Genomic DNA, 24,906 nt, shown 5'->3' with positions numbered 1-24,906 from the left:
TATTGTCCACATCATATTATTAGGATTGTGGAATTAAGAAAAGCCAAATTTATTGAAAATGATTTGATCAGTGGGAGTGATCAATTGAGGGACTTAGGTTCTGAAATTGATTATATAGAATCTCAACCTTCCACATCAAATGAAAAATTGGTTGTAATTCATACCCCTCAAGTCCAAAGGGATGATGAGCAACACATGATTGACATTCCACAAACTATTGTTGATAATCCAGTAGATCAAGTTGATCATCAAATTCATGAAAATGATGAACAACCAGTTGAACAACATGATCCCCAAGAAAATGTTGATGCAACATTAAGGAGGTCTACTAGAGTAAGAAAATCAACTATTCTTAGTGATTATATTGTATATTTGCAAGAATCTGACTATAATATTGGAGCTGAAAATGATCTTGAAACTTTTGATCAAGCCATGAGTTGTAAAAAGTCAAATTTATGGTATGATGCCATGAAGGATGAGATGAATTCCATGCAGAGTAACAAAGTTTGGAACCTTGTAGAGTTGCCTAATGGGGCAAAGGCCATTGGATGTAAATGGGTCTTTAAGACCAAAAGGGATTCATTAGGCAACATTGAGAGATATAAGGCAAAACTTGTTGCTAAGGGATTTACTCAAAAGGAAGGAATAGATTACAAAGAGACTTTTTCTCCAGTATCTAAGAAAGATTCTCTTCGTATAATCTTGACATTAGTTGCTCATTTTGACCTTGAGTTGCAACAAATGGATGTGAAAACAACTTTTCTTAATGGTGATTTAGAGGAGGAGGTTTATATGAAACAACCTGAAGGTTTCTCCTCTGATAGTGGTGAGCATTTGGTTTGCAAGCTTAATAAATCTATATATGGTTTAAAACAAGATTCCCGTCAGTGGTACGTTAAGTTTCATGGGATAATTTCTTCATTTGGTTTTGATGAAAACCCCATGGATCAATGCATATGCCACAAGGTTAGTGGAAGTAAAATATGTTTTCTTGTTTTATATGTAGATGATATTTTACTTGCAGCCAACAATCGGGGTTTGCTACATGAGGTGAAACAATTTCTCTCTAAGAATTTTGACATGAAGGATATGAGTGATGCATCTTATGTCATCGACATTAAGATTCATAGAGATAGATCTCGAGGTATTTTGGGTCTATCACAGGAAACCTATATTAACAAAATTCTAGAGAGATTTCGGATGAAAGATTGTTCACCAAGTGTTGCTCCCATTGTGAAGGGTGATAGGTTTAATTTGAACCAATGTCCAAAGAATGACTTTGAGAGGGAACAAATGAAAAACATTCCTTATGCTTCAGTTGTTGGAAGCCTCATGTATGCTCAAGTATGCACAAGGCCTGACATTGCTTTTGTAGTTGGAATGTTAGGAAGATATCAGAGTAATCTAGGTATTGACCACTGGAGAGCTGCTAAGAAAGTGTTGAGGTACCTTCAAGGGACCAAAGATTACATGCTTATGTATAGACAGACAGACAATCTAGATGTGATTGGTTATTCAAACTCAGACTTTGCTGGTTGTGTTAACTCTCGTAGATCAACATCTGGGTACATTTTCATGATGGCTGGTGGAGCTGTTTCATGGAGAAGTGTTAAGCAGTCTTTGACTGCTACTTCTACCATGGAAGCTGAGTTTGTCTCTTGTTTTGAGGCTACATCACATGGTGTATGGCTTAAAAGTTTCATTTCTGGGCTGAAGATAATTGATACTATTTCAAAGCCTTTAAGAATTTTTTGCGATAACTCAGCTGCTGTCTTTATGGCTAAGAATAACAAAAGTGGAAGTCAAAGTAAACACATCGACATTAAGTACTTAGCCATTAGAGAAAGAGTAAAAGACAAGAAAGTGGTCATTGAGCATATAAGCACTGAGTTGATGATCGCTAATCCTTTAACTAAGGGCATGCCACCGTTTAAATTTAAGGATCATGTAGAAAGAATGGGACTTGGTTCCACTTTATGATTGTATACTTATATGTTAAAATTGAAACTTTTATATTATGATATTTTCTCATATTTGGGTGCACATTGATTTATTTGAGAAAAATTATGTTTTGGACCAAGAATAAACATTAGGTTTATTCATTAAGTTTTATTACCACTTTGAGTATATTGCTTGGAAAATTGAGTATATTGTAATACATGGATGATATTACTCGTTATAAGAAGAACTATCGCTATGATTCGTATATTCATTTCTTAAGAAGATTGAGCATTAAATCAAAATGTTTAGACCAAGTGGGAGAATGTAATAATTTGGTCCTAACATTTTGAAAATCTGTAACGCTCGTCAGTTTTGGAAGCCAAATTGAATGGCTGTTAATGGGTGGTAATGACCACTAATGAATTGTAACAGCCAATAATGAGTGGTAATGGCTAGTAAATGCATTCTTGATGGTAGAATACCTATATAAGCACATGAATTTGGTCCCTAAGCTCATCCCTTCGAATTCAGTCTTATACACCATCTAGAGAGAGGAAGAGAGAGTTTGGAAGAACCAAAACAAGAAACTCTTCATGGCAATGGCTAGAGGTATGATTTGATCTGTAATTTCCGCATTTTATTAATAACCTGTGTTTTTTTTGTAGTTTGTAATATTACAGGTTAAGAGATTTATTCTAACATTTGTATGATAGTATAGATAATCCCATCTGCTTCTTATCACTCAAAAAATCATAGGACAATTTTTGTTATAGGTACAAAATATTCAAAAGATATATTTGCTTACATGTAACTTATCCTTTCTGTAGGATTATTCAAGAAACCTTAACGCCTTCAATTCGGAAACATAGAGTACACAAGAGAACTAGATGTACATTCTTTTTTTGTAGGGGAAGATAAAGTTAAACAACCTAATTATTATTCTAACTACATGTTTGATTACTATAATCATATGAATAATTCAAGAATGAACAACCATCCCACCTTTACCATCACTGACCAATAAAGTGTTAAGTGTAACAATTTTCCAGCACCAGATTTAATGGCACCAGTGTCCGGTCCTGCAATCAGTGAAGAAAAGACATTCAAACATTAGTACTGCAAGTCTGCAACCTTAACTTTGGGTTAGAAGGGATCACTCCATTAAGATATACTGAAGGTTCCAAGGAAAAAGGCATGAATTTGTTCTCTAGCTTTATTTTATTTTATTTTTTGAAGTAAATGAGCAAGAAGAAATAAAATTACCAAGAAGGGGAAAACAGTTGAGTGGTAGTTGATTATATTTGCTGAGGCCGAAGAGCACTGATCGGTATTTAAAGTTAAAGATCACTTATATATAAATATAAATGACATAAAGAAAATTAAAAATTAAGAAAAAGTGCGAGACATTCCATTGAAATATCTATCTATATAGCAACTTCAGTTATTCCCTGTGCCAAGTTGATTAGGTGAGATTGTGAGAAACACCTCCATACCCATAAATATAAAAGTTGATTAGTTGATTACTACTCTCTGGCCTATTGACTCTGATCTCATTCAGGACTTGGTTAATGGTGTTGAAAATAACAAGTTCAAGCTTATGCAAATGTATAATTAGGAAAAGATAGTATAAGGTCAAGAAGTAAAACGAATGACAAGAGTTTTCTAATTTGTTTTTCCACCATATTTTCAATCTTACGAACTGACCCTTAAAACTTTTCTAGCTCACAACCAAATAAAATGTCACATGTCCGCTGTAAAGAGAATAATGAAGGCAAGAACGACAAAAGTAGCTTGCATGAATCTTGGTATCTAAACTCTTTTATCATTGTTGCACCAAAAATGTTTACCTAATTTCAATGATTGGATCCACTGAAGGTTCTTTTCTTCCTAATTCACATGCTTACCATAAACAAAATCATATAAAATAGTAGTAAAATAGTAGATAATAAATTAGAGTGCTTAAATGATTCATTCCGGAAAATCACACCCTAAAAAAAAACTCAGGGACAAACACATTACCAGGAACCGAAGTTATGCAATGTCTTGAACTACCCAAATTCCAAACTATCATAATCAAATTATTTACAAATAGTAAGAACTAGGAACTATTTGGCCAAGCAATTTAAAGGAACAAACAAGTGCATCAATTCAATAATCAGTTTCATCGTTTGATTGTCTATATTAGTAATATTACTGACCTGGATGAATTGGAATACTCTGTTCATTTCTGAAGAAGTTTTCTGGATCAACCTCAGTCTTGATCTTGACCAACCTCTTAAAATTGTCATTGAAGTACTTGACCCCATAAACAGCTCCTTCTTCATAGCTATTCTTTCCAAAACTGTTGGTACCAATATCAAGGTCCCTGTAATTTAAAAAGGCACTTCTTGGATCACTGGACACAAAAGGGGTCATGTAACTATACAGCATTTTGGCCTGACTAGTAAAATTCTTTTCCAATTCAACTCCTGGATCATCCCAATTCACAGAGTACTGAATCTTGAACAGATTCCCAGCACGGTGAGGAAACGGTGTCGCATCAGACGAAACCTCACTCATCTTCCCTCCATAAGGATTGAAAACAAATCCAGTTTTCCCCAATTCAATCATCTTCTCCCATATCCCCTCTAACCCCTTTTTGGAAATTGGATTCTGCACATAATCAGATTTTCTCTTGAGGAAACTTGCTGAATTGAGATCCCTATCAAGCAGTGCATCAGGCTTAGTGGTATTGTCAAAATTAGACCACCAAAGCACAGAATCAATCCAACTCAATTCAGTGCAATTCTCCTTGCTCAAGCCAAGAGCCGGGAACTCCTTCCCCATCAATGTGACAACCTCATCAGCCCCTCCAAGAAACAAAGCCATTACAGTGGCTCTGATGGTTCTCTGGCCCTTCACAACCTTAGAACTCACTGGCTGCAACAGCAGCCTCATGAAAAGCCTATGATCGGTGTGCGGCGCCACCTGCTGCCATTGCAATACAAGCTCAGTGGCACTCTCATTCTGATCCAAACTCTTTGCAATCCGAAAAACAGTAACAACTTCAGGCACAGGAATAAGTTTCACAGTGTATGATAAGATGACTCCAAAGCTTGCTCCACCACCTCCTCTAATGGCCCAGAAAAGATCTTCCCCCATGGATTCCTTGTCAAGAATCCTACCTTTGACATCAACAATTTTAGCATCAACAACATGATCAACAGATAACCCATGTTTTCTCAACATGTTACCATACCCTCCTCCACTCAAGTGTCCCCCAACACCAACAGTGGGACACACCCCTGCAGGAAAGCCATGAACTTTACTCTTCTCCCAAATCCTATAATAAACCTCTCCAAGTGTGGCACCTGCTTGAACCACAGCAACCTCGTTTTCCACAGCCACAGTGATGTTCCTGAAGTGGAACATGTCGAGGATGATGAAGGGTTGGTCGGAGACATACGAGATACCCTCATAGTCATGGCCACCACTCCTTATCTTGAGTTGAATCCCAATGCTTTTGGCGCAAATCACAGCACCCTGGACATGGGGATCTTCCGAGGGAGTGACAACAAGCAAGGGTTTTGGGGTTGAAGTGGTGTTGAATCGGGCATTGCGAATGTAGGCTTGGAGGACAGAAGAAAAAGAAGCGTTGGTTTGAGCAAAGACTATGTTGGAAACTTGGTCTTGTGCTTTTGTGTAGTTTGTGAGACACTCGAGGAAAGAGGTGTACACCGATTCTGGTGTTGGAGCTGCCACCGAAGCAGAGACATTGAGAAGAACCAGAAGAAGAAAAAGGAAAGTCCCAGATGGAAAAAGACTTGACTTTTCCATTGGGTTGGTGGGTACCATGTTTGGAAAAAAAAAATGGTGGAATTCTAACTTGTGTGTGGGTTATACAGTTACAAAAATGTTAAACGAACCCCAACAGTGTCCTACCTCCAATAAACACCCGTGAGATGGATGGTTAGTAGTGTATAACGTGTAGAACGGTAAGTGTAGCTGCTCATACAGTTATTGCTTATGGAAAAAAAAAAAAAAAAAAACAGGTTTTCTTTTATGTTGTTTTTTCTTCCCGACACACTTTGAAATACCCAACGTTTGAATTGTCAAAACAGGTTTAGATGTCAGCGAAAGAGAAAACGAAGAGATCTACTTATATAGACCCCTCGTGTTGCAGCTGCATTGTACATTCCCTTCACATGCGGCACTTTATTCGGGAACGGATTCAGATCCTCTGCAGTTGTTTTTGAAATTGCATGCATCTTCACCTTAAAATATTAAACTTTGAATCGTAAATAATTGCATCTAACTAATACAAGCCATTGGATCTAAACTAAACTGGGTGCAGTTGAACTCTAGAAGATCCATATCCGTTTGGGGACACATGATTGTGACATTGTCAAATTATCTTGCTTGGAGTAATAGTTTGTGCATTTGTACTCGTGCGATTCTTGCGGCACTAGATATTAATTTTTAATAGTTTGCTTGTACTACATTTTGGCATTCTTTTCGCGAAGCATCTTAATTTAATATTTCTTTGTTTTTTCTTGGTTTAATTATCATTTTTGTCTTTATAATTGAAAATGTTGTTTTTAATTCTTATAGTATAAAATATCTCATTTTAATAATTATAATTACAATTTTTTAACCATTTTGGTCCTCTTGTTGTGATGATCTATCTACCATAGTCATGGCAGAGCTACGTGCAACGGCTTTTATGAACAAGTGAGAGTTTTTTGTTAGTGTTGAGATCGATTATGCGTTGCCTATACTTGTTTTTTTAGCAATTTTATACAGTCAGTTTTAGTTTTATAGCGATTCTAAAAGATTTGAATGTAATTATGTGAGGTGACGACTTTAGACTATAATAACCAAAGTATTAAAAAGCTAACCATAACGATTAAAATGGAATGTTTTAAACAGAGGAATTAAAAGGTAATTATAACTTTTTTTCCCTGTTAATAGAAGCAAAGCATATAGCTTGGTCAATTGACAAAAAGAAATCAGAAGTATAATCAAATGGTGATGGTGCTCATGACTCGCATAAACATCGTTGTCTTAGGGTTATTATCGGATTAGTGAATGGAAAGTGTTTAAGATGCGTGTTTTATTTCCATTGAACAAATAAAAAAAAGCTAACAATGGGGAATATCATATAACTATTAATTAAGCAATCTCAACAGCTTAGGTGGTCAAATGCTTTCACAATCAGACTGGCGAGCAGATTATTAGCGATTTGATTGTTTTTTCTTAAGAAGCTATTTGATTCATACAATCATACCTCAATATCACCGTTTTTCTTTGTCACACAAACACAACGTGTTGACCGATATTCTCTAATCTCTGGCAAGAACATTTAAACAGTCAATAAATAATGGGTCCACTTTGTCACTCTTTCTCAAAATTAGAATAATATATTATTTTAACTTATGTATTATGCAAAATAAATATTTATTTTATATAACTAAAATTTATAAATGTACCCCACCCGGCCTAAAGCTCTTAAGAAATTATACAACCATACTCAACCACTTAAGCAAGCACTGTTGTGTCTCTACCACAGTTGACAGTGACATGAGAAACATAATCCTTAGATTAAGGTAATATTATCTAATACAGAAGAATTAGAATTGCATTAACCATAAGATAAAGCGCATGGACTCTAAGGCTCATTAATATATGTATATAAATGGTGATATTTTTGAGGTAAAATAATTATTCTTTCTCATTTATTATACTCATTTACTATATCGGATGATATCTCGTTTGAGCGTCAAAATATTTTTATGGGTACTAATCTTTACCCGTAGATGACAAATAATTACTAAACTTGATTTGGATGAACGTAGCTTAAAATAATAAGGGAAAATTATCATTGCATTCTTGAATAGGAACAACAATAAATAAATATTTAACATATAAATTATATTTTAAATTTTTTATAAATACTTTATATTATAATATAATGTTATTTTTAATTATTAATAATTTCTTTAAAAAACATTAAAATTTAAGTTAAAACTAAAGATATTACACATAATATGTGAAAAAAAAAGATATTAAGAAAAACTCAAAATATTATAGTCAAAGAAAAATAGTTAAGAACACACTCATTGAAATATAATAGCTAAAAACACTCTCTCTCTCTCTCTATATATATATATATATGCATGTTTTTTGCTTAAACTAATAATCTCTTGGGGCTTTAGCCCATCTTTTGCACCAAAAAAAAAAAAATACAAACATTTGAACACTTCTCAATTATTGAAATTCACTAGCATTAATTAATATAATACTAAAAATATAATAGATTAGTTATATTAATCAAGGCTTCAGTGGTAACTCATGGCCATTCTCAAGGATCTTGTTATAGCCCGGGATATGGGAGAGAGATGTATCATGTGCTATACGGATTCTCATGTGGCCATTCACATGATAAATGAGGATATAATAATCATCATTTTTTTTTTTGGAAAAATATAAATTATATTAAACCCAAAATGATACAACAATCAACGGGACATACCCGCAGCTAGAGATAATCATCATTAGTATAATGTAGCATTGGCAGGCCATTACAAACTGCACGGGGATACTACAAGCACTTTTTTTCCTTTTGGAATTACTTAACAAGTCCTTAAGAAGTGAGTAGGATTTTAGTGACATTAGGGAGAATCAAACACACATCCATGGAGAATGTAAGAGTTCATTCTAGTTCAAAATATATATTTAATCTAACTTAATAACTTAATCTAACATCATATCAAATATATAATTTCAAATTGTAAATTGAAGATAATCTTACAATTTTTCAAATAACAAAAAATTATTATTAGTTCATACAATTTCTTAAATGCATGATCATGTAGCTAAATATTAAATAACAAATCTAAACACAATCATTCATGCGTTATATCTTGGTGATTTGGAGCTAATCATGTAGGGGATTTTGCAATAGCAGTGCATGAATATAAAATGCTTGTTTGGAGCTAATCTTGCAGGGGATTGATTTTCAACGTAAGAATTGAGAATCAATCCAATCCAATGAAATGATAGGTCTTTTCAGTTTTTGAACATAATCCCTGCATTCCACGTTCTGTTACACCATCATCTAAAGCTCCACAAGGCAATGTCCTCATAGCATGATCCGAATCTCATGTTTGAGTCACCAACAGATCCCATGCTAAGTCATAAGCAACAAAATTTCCAGTGTTGGAGGAGTGAATGTCCTAGCAAAAACCCATTACGCAACCAATATCATCTTTGCATTTCTTTCTATTGAAGCACAATAAGAGTTGATGGCAGGATGAGTAAGAGTCACAGTTGATGTGAATCAAAGCACATAGGTGAAGGAATCAAGAGACCTTGCCCAAACAATGGGAGTATAAACTGGGAGAGGTTTTACAGAGTTATTGGGGTAAGAAAAAACTGAGGTTGGGACACACAGAAAACAGGATATAGTGCAGGAGCAGGACACGTGTCTTCCCATTGATTTAACTGAAACCATTAGTTTACAGTTTGAACCATAGTTCAAGGTATTTAGTATAGTTTGAACCATTAGGTTGAGCAAATATACAAGCACATAAAGAAAAAGAGAAAGAATGAGCTCACTCAACCTGACTGACATATTAACTAACAGCAATGCTATTGCTGCAAACTTAATTCTCCTATAAATATCAGCTGGCTGTAGATTTACGTACGCTGCTTTGAGCCCAAAAGTAGTCATAGATTCTGTCTCGGTCTTATGTACTTCTCGTCTGCTACCAATAGTCACCACAGGAGCAAACCCCATCTTGAAAATGATGGTACCGAATAGGATCTCTAATTACAATATGCCGTTGCTCTAACTCTGCTATGAGTTTTGCAAATTTATGACAATCTCCACAGATCTTAAGGTTCTTCCATATCCTAATAGTTTTCTCCTTTGGAAAGCTCATAATACCAAAAACAATTGCCAGTTTCTCACTGTGGTATCGAAGAGAGTCTTCTCTCTGTTCCCCTTCAAGATCTTGTAGTACAAAATTTGTGTCAGGAACATAACCAGCACCAGCTAGTCGACAAATAAACTGGTTCAACTGTCTATTGATCTCATCTATTTGAGGATGAGATTTATCTCCCAAAATAAAAGCATGTATCTGCTTATTGACTTCAATCCAGCTACATCCAGGTTCTTTCCTTATGCCCCTTTTTTTCATAGTCCTTCGAACTTCAGCAACATCATTCCACCTTTTTGAAATTGCATAAATATTAGATAACAACACATAGGCTCCTGTGTCCTGTGGATCCAACTTTAGAATCTCCTTAGCAGCATACGTGGCTAAATCCACATTCTGACGAGCCCTGCATGCATCAAGCAATGTCCTCCACGTCACAACATCTGGCTCACAATTCATTTCATGTATTAACTTAACCATGTCATCAAGCTTTTCAGCTCTTCCAAGAAGATCAAGCATGCAACCATAGTGTTCTCTTCCAGGATCTATCCCATACAAGTTATTCATAGATCGAAAATAGTACCAACCTTCATTTACTAGCCCTGCATGACTACAAGCAAACAGAACCCCAAGAATTGTAATATGATTTGGTTTTGGACCCTGCACTTTCATGGACTCAAATAAATTGAGTGCTTCCATACTAAAACCATTTTGGGCTAACCCAGCAATCATGGTGCTCCAAGAGATTACGTCCTTCTTGGCCATCCGATTGAAAATGAACTTTGCATCCTCCAAACTACCACACTTACAATACATATCTAAAAGGGCATTGTTGAGGATAAGATCTTGATCAAACTTTAGCACATGGACATGGGCTTGCCTCCCTAACTCCAACAATGACAAACTAGTACACGCTCTCAAAACACTCGTGAGTGTTGACTGATCAGCCGGAAAACCCACTCTCCTCATGCTCTTGTAAAGATGTAAAGCCTCATCCCCATCACTGTGCTGAGCAAAAGCAGCAATAATGGAGTTCCAAACAACAGAATCTCCAGTCATCATCTCACGAAAAACCTTTAGAGCTTCCAACAACTCCCCCATTTTCGAGTAAACATCAATAAGCGCACTGCGCACAAATACATCAGACTCCAACCCCACTTTCATTATCCAAGAATGCAGCTGTTTAAGATCATACAACCTCTCACACGCTCTCAGAACCGAAGAGAAAGTAAACATGTTAGGCATGACACCATCCCTAAACATGAAAGCCAAGAGCCTCATGGCCCTGTCGTTGAGCTGGGCATTAGAGTAAGCAGATATCATAGTAGTCCACGACACAACATTTCGTTCAGGCATTTTATCGAACAATACCTGTGCTTCTTCCAAGAGGTTGAATTTGACATACATGTTGATGAGAATGTTGGTCAAAAACGTTTTAGGGTGATACCCATTTGAGAATATGTGGCGGTGAACGCGTTTTCCTTCCCTGACAGCCCCGTGAGCCAAGCAACACTTGATGAGCTCAGAATAGGTGATAGAATCGGCCCAAACTCCTCTTCTTTCCATGGAATCCAACACATGCATGGCGCTGGGAAGGTCCCTTCGGTAACAGTGGTTGAGTAGTGACTCGGTTTCTGGGGGCACATAGTGTGGGGATACGAGAGACGAGTTAACACTGTATGAACAACAACGCGAGCTTGTTGGGCGCAACAATTGTAAGTGCTTTGATACACCTCTCATAGGTTCGGTTCGCTAGTTGTCGCAAGTTCAAGGAATACAAATGTTTTAACTTTTTAACATTAGAAAAAAAAATTGACATGTTTTATGTAATTATTTCTATTTTCTATTTCTTTTATTTTTATTGTGTTAAGCACTTATCTAAAAAATATACTTTCTGTTATAAAACATATTTTACTTCCAATGTATTAAATATTAGATTTAAATTATACTTTTGTTCTTTTACTCTAAATGATACGTAATCTAAATGATACGTAATTTTTTTTCTCAATTTTTGAGTAGGTGAAGTCACTTCATTATTAAAATTTATTAAATTTGATTTTTCCATCAATTCATTCTACATATATAAAAATATTTATTTCCTCATTTTCTCATAAATTTGACAAATTGAATTGATTGAATTACTTTAATTATTCTAATATTCATAATTTAAATTTTGCAATTGCAATATTAATAAATATGAAATAAATTGTTTTCTTAAACATAAGTGTAAGGTGCATAAATTACATAAAAAAGTAAGGTGCACAAATAAACTAAATGAAAACAAAGGAGTAGATATGTTTTAAGGAAAGCAAATTAAAAAAATTATCTAAAAATTTTCAAGAAATTCCATTAGACCATCACATTTTTATATCAATGTAGCAATCTTAGCATACGATTGAAATTAAAAAAGTCCCTTGATCAGGAATAATACGACTGCATAACAAATAGTTCTCTAACCAATCAAATTTTATGACAAATTAACCTTTAAGTCTGAACTAGTTTTCCAGTTGCTTATAGATACCTTTTGTCCTAAATCAGACCTTTATTTTATACCTCTTAGAGCCTTCAAGGCTTCTTCTATTCTGACACTATATACTATGAACAGAAGCAAGTGATGCAATACTCTGTTCATATCTGAAAAAATTGCTAGGATCTACCTTGGTCTTTACCTGCACCAGACTATCAAAATTTCTATTGAAATACTTCCTACCCCAAACACTAGCCTGTGCATAAGTAGCATTTCCAGGTCCATCGACACCTATATCAACATCCCTACAGTTCAGATATGAACTTCTAGTTGAGTATTGACACATAAGGAGTCATGTAATCATATAGAGCCTCCGAATCAGATACAAATATTGATTAGCAACATCTTCACCCTCCTCATTCCAACTCACAGAGTACTGAATTTCATAGATGTTACCAGCTCTATGTGGAAACGGTGTTTCGAACTCAGAAATCTCACCCATTTTCCCACCATAGGGGTTGAAATGAAAACAGGCTTTTCTAGTTTCATCATCATCTTCCATATACCTTCAAGGCCAGCTTTGGAGATAGGTTACTGCACATCATCTGATTTCTTCTTCAAGAAATTCTCTTTTTGTAGCATGCCTTTGAAGCAAAACATCAACCGAAGTCCCCACTGGATAGTAATCCGAAAACAGCACCGATTGGATCCAATTTGAATGCACTGTTCAGCAACCAAACCCAGTTGAGGGGAGCTTTGATTCATCACATAAAGCAGCTCTTGTGCATTGCCAAGAAACAAAACATGGAACTTTGCCCTTATTGTCTTTTGTGTTGGAATTTTTTATTTGAAAGATGAAGTAATATTATAAGATAATTATATTAACTATTTATTATTAGTGAATTTTATTTTATATGATCAAATTAAGTGAGTCTGTTAGACAATTAAATAAAATGATAAGTACTTAAATAAGTATATGTTATTGTTGATACATTAGACAAATGTTATATGAAGAGTTATGAAAATCTCATTGAAAAAATAAAGAGTCTTTGATTAAAGAAGAACTATAATGTCATTTCGTGATCATGATGAATAATCGTAAAAATCTTACAACAAATGTCGACAAACACTTAGATTAGGAATCAATTACGAATTCAGTTATTTTATCTGATCTTTAATAATCAAACATGTTTTAGATCTTAGGTCTATTGGTGAATTATCGTACATTATAGATATGTGAATTTTTAGTTTCCGCATAAATAATAAAAATTAAAGATATTTGATCATTCTCAACCTTTCTTGTCAGAGGACTAAGAATCACCCTAATGAACAAGCCATCGTGTATCTTATCAGCAACATACTGCCACTGATAAACAAGACCACTGGCACCTTTTTTTAATGTTTTTTCATTTCTGAACCGTGACAACCTGAAGCACGGGAACTAACATAATTTTCCATGAAACGATGACCCCAAAGCTAGCACCCCCACCTCCTCTAATAGCCCAGAAAAGATCTTCCCCCATTGTTGTCCTATTCAAGACTCTTCCTTCAGAATCCACAATTAGGGCATCCAAAACATGATCCACTAAGAGACCAAAGCTTCTGATCATGGAGACTTGGATGTGGGATAGGTGTGTTAATTGGCGTAACAATGAAGGCTGGTTTTGGTGTTGTGGAGGAACTGAACCTCAGGTTTCTCATGTAGGCCTCCAAGGTGGGAGGGTATGAAGGGTTGTTTGGGAAATAGGTTATGACGGATATTGGATAAGAAAGGTTAGAATGGAGAGAGAGAGAAAACAAAGAAGAAAGAAAAAATAAGAAATGTAATAATAAGTGATGAGAGCATATGAAGAAAAACAAAACAAAAATGAAATAGAAAAGAAAGTCAATGTATGAATGAATATAAAAATTCAAGGGTAAAATTGTCTCTTAATTACCTAAAATTATTATTCTTTTATCTTTATATTCATAAGAAATATAAATAATACTAGGCTCTTTAATGCAATCTTTTGGATACATTATATCACTGATTAAAATGCAGGTTATAAAACATTTTAATTAGCTTTTTAATTTTTTCATTAGGTGAAAAACTTGTTAGGTTTTAATATTTTTAAAAATTTGATTTGAAGCAACGTTTTTTAATATGATAGTTTTTATATTTTATTTTTATTTTTATTATCAATATATTTATTAAATTTTTTAGTTATCTTTTTTAGATAAATCATGATTTTTTTATTTTATACTTTTTAACTATTTTAATAACTAGTTTTATCAAATACTTATAATTTAATAAGCTAATTTTTCAGTTATCAGTTAGATCTTTAACTTTCAACTAATTTTTTAACTTTCAATTAACTTTTCAGTTAATTTTATCAAATATAATCTTATTTATTAGTCATTAAAATAAATTGTGAATTTTATTTTTTATTTAATAAGTCTTATTCATAATTTTAATAAGTTTTAACTAAAATGGAAGTGTGTTAGAATAAGTGTGATAGAGAGTCGTATTTCTCTTATACTATTGTATTTAATACTTCAATGTTGTATTACCTTTTTTGTTCTCCATAGTTACAATAATTTTTTCTTTTAGTTCCAATATTTTAAAACATCTGATTTTGATCTCTATAATTATAATTTTTAACCTTTTAGAAGAAAAATAAAAATCCTTGGTGGCAAGGGGAAGATGAAGGAAAAAGAAACTTTGATTTTTAAATTTATGATAGTTAAAAATGTCAAAATATTTTTAGACATTAGTTTTATAGTAAAATATCTAGATATAACGACATTAGACGACTTTAAATGAAAAGGACTAGAAGAATTAAAACTCTTCATTTATAAGGACCAAAATGGAATGTTTTAAACTATAGCATCTAAAAATGAAAATTATTATGACTATAAGAACTAAAGGGTGATTAAATCTTTAATTTATGCAAGTTAAAAATTTATCCATTTTACACCGCTGGTTTCAATTTACATTGCTAGTTTCAATTTTGTAGCAGTTCTAAAGGATTTGAATGTATTGGCATTAAATGACTTTAGAAGACGAGGATTAAAATAGGGACTATATATAAGAGAATGTTGTTGCAACTATAAGCGGTAAAATGGTAATTAAACTTATGTTTTGACTAAACCCATGACCAACCTAGGCGTAGTTCGAAGGTGTAACGGTTCAAGCCCATAACTAGAAGGGTAAAAAAAAAATTAGAAAGAAAATTGTACATATAGTTGTGTGATAAAATATTTTATATATATTATTTGATGTAATTTTTATATATATTGAAATCACTGTCTTATTATATTTTCTCCTATATACATAAATAAAAATGTGACATGTGATTATATTATTATAAAGTATTACTCTTTTTATTAATTTTCTTTTTCTTATGAACTATATTCATGTTAAAATAATTTCTAGCTTATTTGAAAATATCAACATATGGTAGACATATCATATATAATACATATTACATATTATAAAGCTACTTTGACTGGTTTGTAAGCTATTATTAAAGTATTAAAAGTAATTTACAAACAAATCAAAGTAGTTTATAAAACAGTTTATATTTATCATATATCACATATAATTAAACCAAATCATTAAAAGATATTTAGACTATTTTATAAGATACTTGAATAGTTTATGTTTAAATATGTTTTTGATTTTTGGAAATTTATACTTTTTCAGTTTTGGTTCCTTTAATAATTATTGTTTATTTTTAGTTCCTGTAAATTTGTATTTTTTTTAAATTTTGATAAGATATTTTGTTTATTTTTAATTCTTATAAATTTACATTTTAATTAAATTTTAGTCTTTGTAAGCCTGAAATTATAGGAAATATAAATGAAAAAAATAGAATCTTACAAGCACTAAAATTTAAAAAAATGTAAACTTACATGGACTAAAAATAAACAAAAGAGATCAAAATTTAAAAAAAATGCAAACTTACCTGGTCTAAAAATGAATAAAAATAATTATAGGGACCAAAATTGAAAAAGTACGAATTTTGCAAGAACCAAAAACATATTTAAGTCTAAACTATTCAAAGTATTTTATAAAAAAATAGTCAAAATATCTTATAGAATCTTAAAGGGACTAAAATTGAAAAAATACAAATTTACAAGAACTAAAATTAGACAAAAAGACTTGTAGAACCAAAATTGGAAAACTTACATGAATTAGAAATTAAAAAAATGAACTTATAGGGATAAAAGAAATTAAAATACTAACCTACATGGATCAAAAACATATTTAAACCAACGATTAATTTATATACTCTTAGAAACTACTTAATGTAGATGTAGTGTTGTTGGTAAGTTGCTAAAATAGCTTAGATTAGTTTATAAAGGAGCATAAACTATTCAAAGTAGCTTATAAGCTAGTCAAAATAATTCATAAATTTTTTATTTAAATATCTTTTTGGTTACTATCTATTATTACAACAACTTTACCATTTAATTCCTATAATTTAAAATATTTTATTTTGATCAATAGTTATAATTTTTAAAACCATTTGGTCCCTGCCATTAGTGACATGATAATGTTGTTACACCCTTATTCTTTAAAATTGCTACAAAATTGAAAATGATGATCTAAAACTGCAAAAAAAATGACGTTTTTAATGGCCAAAAATTGAAAAATAATTTTCTTTCTTTCTATTGGTTTCCTTCTTCTTCCCATCTTCTAGTAAATGAGCTAGGTTAGTGTTACCATTGCCACGACAGAGCCATGCACAATGACTTTCAGCAATGAGTTGAGAGCCTTGTAAGTGTTGGAATAGATCCTACGACGATGGTTCTTGAAGTGCTTCCCCATTAGAGCAACATCGTCGCCTCCCCCCCATGAATGGCACACCAATGATGCCGCAAGGAGGTTTTGGGTCATCAAAGGAGGTCGTGATCACCAACTGGTCGTACAAAAGTGCAAAGAAGTCGCTATAAATAAAGGATGGTGAAGGGTGCACAAAGTGGCTAAAATGTGTGGCGAAGAATTTAAAAGTGGTTAAAAGGAAAAGAAAATCCTTGATGGCGAGGGAGAGAAGAAGGAGAAAGAAAATTAGTTACTTTTAATTTATGGCACTTAAAATTCGCCAATTTTTTTTATAGCAATTTTACATTGTTAGTTTCTGTTTTATGACAGTCTTAAAGAATAAAAACTTAACAACGTTATCAAGCGGGGAATAAATTAGAACAATTTGTCGTGAATTGATCGATATGTTTTGTGGTTATTAACTAATGATTTGAACTTTGAAGACATCTTCTGAAAATAAAAAAAAATACTAATTAAAATATTTGAAATTTAATTTTATACTTTAATTAGTTGTGAATCTTTAATATATGCTAAGATTATCGGATAATATTTTCCAAATCTTTCTCTAGAAGTGTGGCTCTCGTTAGACTAGAATTGTATGATCCTTTTCAGTACTGTTCATATTCAAATTTAATGCAAAATATATAGAAGTGATTGAAAAAAACTGGAAACAGAGACAGGATCATAAAAATTGAATATATATACATCCAAAAAAAATACGCCACGACACACTGTAGATAAGAAATTTTTTAAACTTGAGCGACACCCAAAAGACATGACACCAAAAAGAAAAGTAAATTAAATTAATATCCATATGTATTTGATATATGATTAGGATACATTGCCAAAGGATATGTGTTGCCCTAGGTTGGCTTTGAGCTTACATCGATGACCTAACATACAGGAATAACATGAGGAGCACCATCCTCCCTTTTGCTTCCTTGGCTATCATCCTTAGCTTGATGCAAACACCTTCCTGGATCTGACTTTAGAATCATTTTGAGTGGCTCTGGAAATATGCATATGAGAGCAACTATAGAAGCTTAAAACTCTGTATGAGGACTTAATGGTGCTCAAATAATTGAGGGAAGCATGTAGCTCTTTAGTGCCTATAATAGGTGAAGGAGAAAGTGGGGAAAGGGGATCTTCCCCAGCATATACCTCGACATACTTTGTGTTTGCTTTTTTGGGATGCCACATTGATAAGCTTTTTCAAGCAAATCAAGGGGTCATTTTGCATTTGCGGAATCTACATTAATAACATCTTATCGTGTGATTTTTTAATTTGGTAGATTATAAAGTGGGGTTAAAGTTTAATAATTTGTCACCTATATGCTCGTACTGTAACAGGTGTAGAGTCAGCTGAAAAAGTAGAGAAAAAAATTGAATTGGAGCGCATATGGGTAAGGCTCCTCTCAATTACTGGAAGTGCATGTCCAGCAGTGACTAAAATAAATTAACAAAATATAAGAGGCGATGCTTTTTTTTTCTCCCTAAAATCTTGTGTAGGTTACTAATGCACTGTAAAAAAAAACGTGTATATTAGAAAACTATACCTAGTTTTGTTTTTTTTTTCCTCTAATTTTTAGTTTTAAAATAAATTTATCTTAAAAGTATTCTCTCTTTTGTATCAAGCCATTATCACTAAGTCAAAACCTATGACTATTGATAAGAGTATAACTTTGTCTCCTTAAAGATTCTCTGCACCACATCTAACTCAAGGGGTTGCGCCCATATAGGTGTCATGGGGGTGGGATGCTAAGCCTATCAACTTCACAGGAGATGTTAGATGTTAAGCCAACATTATCCTATCAAAATTAATTTAATGATATTTTTGTGTGGTGGTGATGATGATAATGATAATGATAGTAGTGATGTTAGTGGTGGTGCTGATAAGGATGTTAACGACGACGAAAATTGAGGTTGTAGTGGTAGTAATGTTGATGGTGACATTAGTGATGGGGTGAAGGCGTTGGCAACGAGGGAACTATCGATAGTGGTAACAACAAAAATGATCACTGTCAAATGTATGGAGAATGTGTTTTTATAAAACAAATCAAATTTTGAATTTTTTTAAAAAATAAATGTAGAATATTTTGAAAATAAGTTTAAGATTATTTCAGCTTCATCTTTGTCAAACACGTTTTGTTTTGAAAATCAAAAATAAAAAACTTGTAATTACCCCAAATGTTCTTTGTAAATTTTTAGCTAGTGAATTTTAGTTGTGGGTTATTTACTCATTAATCGTTTACTATTAATTCATTGTAAATGTTCTTTGTTTAATTTTAGTCTATGTAAATTTAACACTTTTTGAATTTAGGCCCTATAAATATATTATCTTTTTATTTTAATTCCTATGACATTATCATGATAATGTGATACTTTGATGACATCATTATTTCATTTTTTATGATGTCATCAAGTTTTGATGACATAATCATTTATTGTTGTGACAAATTATGATACCATTATTTGATTATGTGACATGTGATGATGTTATTGTGATATCATCAGACTCCAACACTTACCCAATGCTCAAAGGTTGAAAGAAGTGTTATGAGCTTCAAATGGAAGCTCGGGCAAATGATGGCAAGAAGTGATCTAACTGTGTGTATTAGTAAAGACCACCTTGTAACACTAAAAATTCTTGGATGACTGATATTGAAATAGTACTGTGAAGGAAAGGTGAAAAGAATCTCATCAAAGAGTGAAATAGAACATGAAATCTTAAGCTCTTAAGCAGTGAGAGAAGACTCGTGACGATCTAACCGCGTGTCTGCTGAAGAATAATTTGTCTGCTCTCTTTTTTATTAGATTTGAGTGAGATTAAATGGGAGAAAAAGGCTGCAATTCTTGACTCATGGAAGAAATTGAGTAAGGCCTTAACCTTTCTTAAGAAATTGGTTTGCGTTTTGAAGTGATGAGTTCACAAAGAGAAAAGTAAAGTTCCTATTGAGAAAGGTTTTCCCTCCCTCAAAAGGAGACCAACTTTTAATACTAGTTGGTACTTACATTGCCATTTTCCCAATATTATTTAATAGGATGACCTTCTTAGGACTAAAGTAACTCATGTGGGAGGGTCATGTTATGGGTGACCTTATTGTAGGACCATGTTAACATGTAACGGAAAGGACAAACAAAAAATATTACAGATATTAAAAAAAACCCTGTTTTATAATGACTAAATTATTATTTAAGCCTCCTTTTAAAACATAAAATCAGCACCAAAGAAGAATCATAAGAAAAAATTAATCAGCACTAAAAAGTAAAAACTGACGTTAGCATCATCTTATTCTTGTTAAAATTTCTCTGAAAATTCATATATCGAGAATGGAAAGAGTTGACTTATCACCTATGCTATGCCAGCCATTCATTTAAGAGAAAGTTCTTATGAGACTGGAAGATTAATGTTGGATATGTGGGCGCATAAGGAAGGAAATAAAAGTAATAACAGGAACGGAAGTAATCGAAAAATTCAAAGACGAAGAAGATATTGGAATTGGAAATGTCAAGGAGCTTGTTTTGTCTCAAAGTTCGGCCCTTAACCGCTGAGTTTATCCTTTCAATTCAAATCAATTCAAATCAGAATTCTTTTTTTTTTATTAGATTCAATTCAAATCAGATTTTTTTATTAGATTTGATTCAAATCAGATGATATTATGGCTGATATTATGGAAATTTCTGTCCCACGTAGGATTGCTGTGTAATTTGTTTTTTTTTTTTCTTTCTTTCAACCCCGCTTAATACAAAAGAAAAATCAGATGATATAACAAGGTAAAGGAAAAAGACAAACGAAAATATTAATTAACAACTTTTTATTTTAATGTACATCTTTAACATCTTTATTTGATAAAATTTTTATTTCTTTTAATTCAGTTGTGATTGTTTATGATGGTTATTTATAATTTAATTGATTGTGACTTTAGACCAATTTATTCCTTCAATATTAAATTAAATGAGAGGATTACTTAATTTATACTGTTAATTTAGACTTAGTCTGAGTGTAATGTCTGCATTTTTTTTAAAAAAGAACTGTAATGTCTGCATTATGGAGATATATGTTAGAAAAAAATATTTTTTTTATTATAAAATACTACTGTATCTTTTGAATAATTTTACATTTTTTTTTACTTGAAAGTTTAGGTGAATTAAATTTAGGATTCATTAGGATAAAGTCTCAAGAAAGTTCAATAATAAATATTTACAAATTACTCACCAACAAAACCATAAAACCCATATCCTTATAAGATATGTATTCGTTCCTTAGTATAATTCTATATTTTCCTACTTGTTTCACCTCGAAATATTTTTAACTACTAAATAGAGTAAATATAATTTCTTTCATGTTATAAAATTTTAAGTAAAATTAATTATTTTAATTAATATGTGAGGATTTACAGGAACATAATTAAATAGAAGGATATATATATTTTTAATTTAAAAAGTTAAAAAATGTATTGAATTATGTTAAAACGATTACTCATTCAAATATTTATACTAAGTAAGGATTGTCTAGACTAATTAAAGATCTGATAATTAATTAGTTTTCTCTTATCTGCTGCTGATTTTGCTGTGCCGCTGTTGAAGGCTGAAGTGTCACCTTTGCATGCAGGGGTGTTCATGTTGGTGGATTCGATTGGAATAATTTTAAAGAGAAAAATTATTTGATTTAGTTATTTTAATTTTCTCAATTCTTATTCAATAATTTTTGTTTAAAATTTTAATATGATTTTTTTCTGATCCAATTGGATTTAAATAATTTGAATTGGATCAAATTTTTTATATTATTTTTTTAGAAAATATTAAATAATTTAAAATATTAAATATTTTATTTATATATCATTATATAACTATAATAATAGTATAATTTTTTAAATATATACTATATCAAAAATAAATTTAGACAACTTGATAATTATATTTATGTATCTTAATTTAAATAATCAGTAAAAAAATATTTTTTATTTAATTGAATATAACTTGCATAAATAGGTATAAATTTATGTTTATATATATATATATAACAGATAAAAACTTGAATTTTTTTATTAATTTAAATTAGATTTTGGATTTGATTTTAAAAAACTGTTACAATTCAATCCAATGAACTTGAATATATATTAGATCGGATTTTGAACTTGAATATTCAAGTTCAGTTTTGATTGGATTGAATTATAATGGTTTTTAAAATCAAATTTAAAATATGATGTAATATATATTTAACTGCAATTATTGAGTTGTAACAATTTTTAAAATTAAATTCAAAATATGTGTTATCTTTTAATTTTTATTGAATTGGTTTATCACCGTCCAACGTTGACTATTGTTTTTTAGCCCGTTTAATTTCCGGGCTTGTTATAGTGGGGTATGTTCATCTCTTTGACAAAAAAACAGAAGGATATAACAATCTTCATATCTTTTTCTTTAATCTTTGCTAGAAAAAAAAACAGAAGATGATTTTCTATACTCATAACTCTTCAATGTCTTTTGAAAGACCTCATTCAAATATGCCAGCCATAAACTGTCGCACGAGTTGGCTATAAATACCTGAGTTCCCATCATATGAAAAGATAAGAAAGAAGAGAAAAATGGCCAATTCAATGGTAAAACTAGTTTTCCTTTCTGTCACTGTTTTCATTTCAATTTTCCCTGCAACTTCTACTTTTGCTGGCCACGAGAAAGGTTTCCTTCAATGTTTTCAAACAATTTTAGGAGCTGACAACACAACTTGGCAAGTAATATTCACCAAAAGTAGTTCTTCTTATGAACCCCTTTTGGAGTCTTCTATAAGAAACGCCAGATTCCTAAACAGTACTTCAGTCCCAAAACCAAACCTTATTGTTACACCACATAGCCTATTCCACATCCAAGTAGCACTGTTCTGCTCAAAGAAAAGTGGCTTACAAGTAAGAGTTCGAAGTGGGGGGCATGACTATGAGGGCCTTTCTTATGTCTCTCACTCTCACATTCCATTCTTGATCATTGATCTTTTCAACCTTAGGTCCATAACCATTAATATGGACGAAGAAAGTGCATGGGTTCAGTCAGGTGCTACAGTCGGAGAACTCTATTATGCAATTGCAAAGAAAAGTAAGGTTCATGGTTTCCCTGCTGGAAGTTGCTCCACTATTGGTGTTGGAGGGCATTTCAGTGGAGGTGGGTTTGGTACAATTTTCAGAAAATATGGCTTAGCTTCTGATAATGTAATTGATGCTCAGATTATAGATGTTAATGGGATGATACTGAACAGAACATTGATGGGGGAAGATCTCTTTTGGGCCATAAGAGGAGGTGGAGGGTCTAGCTTTGGAGTCATTACTGCATGGAAAATCAAGCTTGTACCTGTTCCTTCAAAAGTCACAACTTTTGATGTTTCAAGGACCCTGGATCAAGGTGCCACTACCCTTTTCCACAAGTGGCAAACTATTGCTCCAAAACTCCCCCCAGAACTTTTCTTGCACAGTCTTGTGGGAGTTACCAATTCAGCTTCTCAAGAAGGTGGAAAAACTGTGGTGGTTTCCTTCTCAGGATTGTATCTTGGTACACCTGAGAATCTCCTTCCTTTAATGCAAAACAGTTTTGCAGAATTTGGTTTGCGGCGCGACAACTTAACCGAGATGACTTGGATTCAATCCGTTCTTCACTATGCAGGCTATTCAATAGATGAATCCTTGGAGGTCTTGCTTAGGAGAAACCAATCATCCCCTTCTTTCAAAGCAAAATCTGATTATGTGAAGGAACCAATTCCATTGCATGGCTTAGAAGGGCTATGGAAGATGCTACTCTTGGAGAACTCACCACTGTTGATCCTCACACCATATGGTGGGATAATGAGTGAGATTTCAGAATCAGAAACTCCTTTTCCACATAGAAAAGGGAACTTATATGGTATCCAGTATATGGTGAATTTTGCTTCAAATGAAGAAGCGCCAAAGCATATAGATTGGATAAGAAGATTGTATGCATATATGACACCGTATGTGTCAAAGTTTCCAAGACAAGCATATTTGAACTATAGAGACCTTGATTTGGGAGTTAATCAAGGGAAACCGTGGTATGAAAAAGCAAAGTCTTGGGGTTTGAAATATTTCAATTGCAATTTTGAAAGGCTGGCACTAGTGAAGGCCAGGGTTGATCCTGGAAATTTTTTCAGGGATGAGCAGAGCATTCCTCCGTTGTAGAAGATGGCAATCACAAATAATAAATTACTGAAATTTGCAAGTATGTGCATAGGCATAGTTCTCCATGATAATGATCTGTACTCGTTGCAAATTACAATTGCTATAGTCCTGAATAAGTTGTGCATTGTAAATTCTTAGTTTAATCAGAAAGGTTTGCAAAATTAATTTTCATTTAACCTCTTGTAGTATCTTATAGCATTAATAAAATTCAATAGTCGATTTTGGGTTCCCACCTAACTTTAAAAAATGGGTTTCCAGCTATTGTTGTACTAGGGACAACAGGACAGACACTCAGAAACGGAGTTTGAGATCAGAACAGACATAAACATTGATATAAAAACACTACAAAATTTATAAGGTGTTCACGTGAAGCAGTTGAAGTAAAAAATAGTAGTCCGGAAACTTATTGGGCATGGCTACGGTGAAGTAGCAAAAAACTGCTTCACCGTGAGGCATGTGTTTTTTTACTTATAATAACCAGTCAGCAACTGGTAATTCAAAAGTTTAATTTTGCTAATATAGGTCTCATCTTTTCCCAATTCTTCTTCCCCAACCCAGGACAACAACTTTCATATCTACTGGTGTTTATTC

At 32.6% G+C, this 24,906-nt stretch overlaps 3 protein-coding genes, 1 long non-coding RNA gene and 1 pseudogene across 4 annotated transcripts; 1 reads left to right on the top strand and 4 right to left on the bottom strand.

The window, feature by feature from the left end:
* Positions 1-2,651: 2,651 nt before the first annotated feature.
* LOC114412629 (berberine bridge enzyme-like 21) lies at positions 2,652-6,063 on the bottom strand. Its single transcript, XM_028376593.1, has 2 exons — positions 4,140-6,063; positions 2,652-3,020 (listed from the first exon to the last, which is right to left on the bottom strand). The coding sequence occupies exons 1-2, from the start codon at positions 5,773-5,775 to the stop codon at positions 2,908-2,910; spliced, it is 1,749 nt and encodes a 582-aa protein (XP_028232394.1). The 5' UTR covers positions 5,776-6,063; the 3' UTR covers positions 2,652-2,907.
* A 3,321-nt stretch (positions 6,064-9,384) lies between these two features.
* Positions 9,385-11,635, bottom strand: LOC114412628 (pentatricopeptide repeat-containing protein At2g03880, mitochondrial-like). The gene has a single exon (XM_028376592.1). The coding sequence runs from the start codon at positions 11,598-11,600 to the stop codon at positions 9,687-9,689; it is 1,914 nt and encodes a 637-aa protein (XP_028232393.1). The 5' UTR covers positions 11,601-11,635; the 3' UTR covers positions 9,385-9,686.
* A 720-nt stretch (positions 11,636-12,355) lies between these two features.
* Positions 12,356-13,850, bottom strand: LOC114411329 (annotated as a pseudogene).
* Positions 13,851-16,778: 2,928 nt separating this feature from the next.
* On the bottom strand, positions 16,779-18,232 carry LOC114412627. The gene is made up of 2 exons (XR_003666797.1): positions 17,975-18,232; positions 16,779-17,259 (listed from the first exon to the last, which is right to left on the bottom strand). It is a non-coding gene; the product is annotated as an uncharacterized LOC114412627 (long non-coding RNA).
* A 4,287-nt stretch (positions 18,233-22,519) lies between these two features.
* Positions 22,520-24,486, top strand: LOC114412626 (berberine bridge enzyme-like 26). The gene has a single exon (XM_028376591.1). It carries the CDS (start codon positions 22,723-22,725, stop codon positions 24,313-24,315), a length of 1,593 nt encoding a protein of 530 aa, XP_028232392.1. The 5' UTR covers positions 22,520-22,722; the 3' UTR covers positions 24,316-24,486.
* Positions 24,487-24,906: the final 420 nt, after the last annotated feature.

The sequence above is a fragment of the Glycine soja genome, chromosome 5, assembly GCF_004193775.1.
Source record: "Glycine soja cultivar W05 chromosome 5, ASM419377v2, whole genome shotgun sequence".
NCBI classification, from domain to species: Eukaryota; Viridiplantae; Streptophyta; class Magnoliopsida; order Fabales; family Fabaceae; genus Glycine; species Glycine soja.
Note: the sequence above shows the minus strand (reverse complement) of the source record. Positions and strands in the feature narration are given on the sequence as shown.

Excerpts from the sequence above, each read along its gene's own strand:
- LOC114412629 (XM_028376593.1), bottom strand. The coding sequence starts at position 5,775 with ATGGTACCCACCAACCCAATGGAAAAGTCAAGTCTTTTTCCATCTGGG. Across the intron at positions 3,021-4,139 it reads GAGTATTCCAATTCATCCAG|GACCGGACACTGGTGCCATT; the intron begins GTCAGTAATATT and ends CACTGATTGCAG.
- LOC114412626 (XM_028376591.1), top strand. The coding sequence starts at position 22,723 with ATGGCCAATTCAATGGTAAAACTAGTTTTCCTTTCTGTCACTGTTTTC.
- LOC114412628 (XM_028376592.1), bottom strand. The coding sequence starts at position 11,600 with ATGAGAGGTGTATCAAAGCACTTACAATTGTTGCGCCCAACAAGCTCG.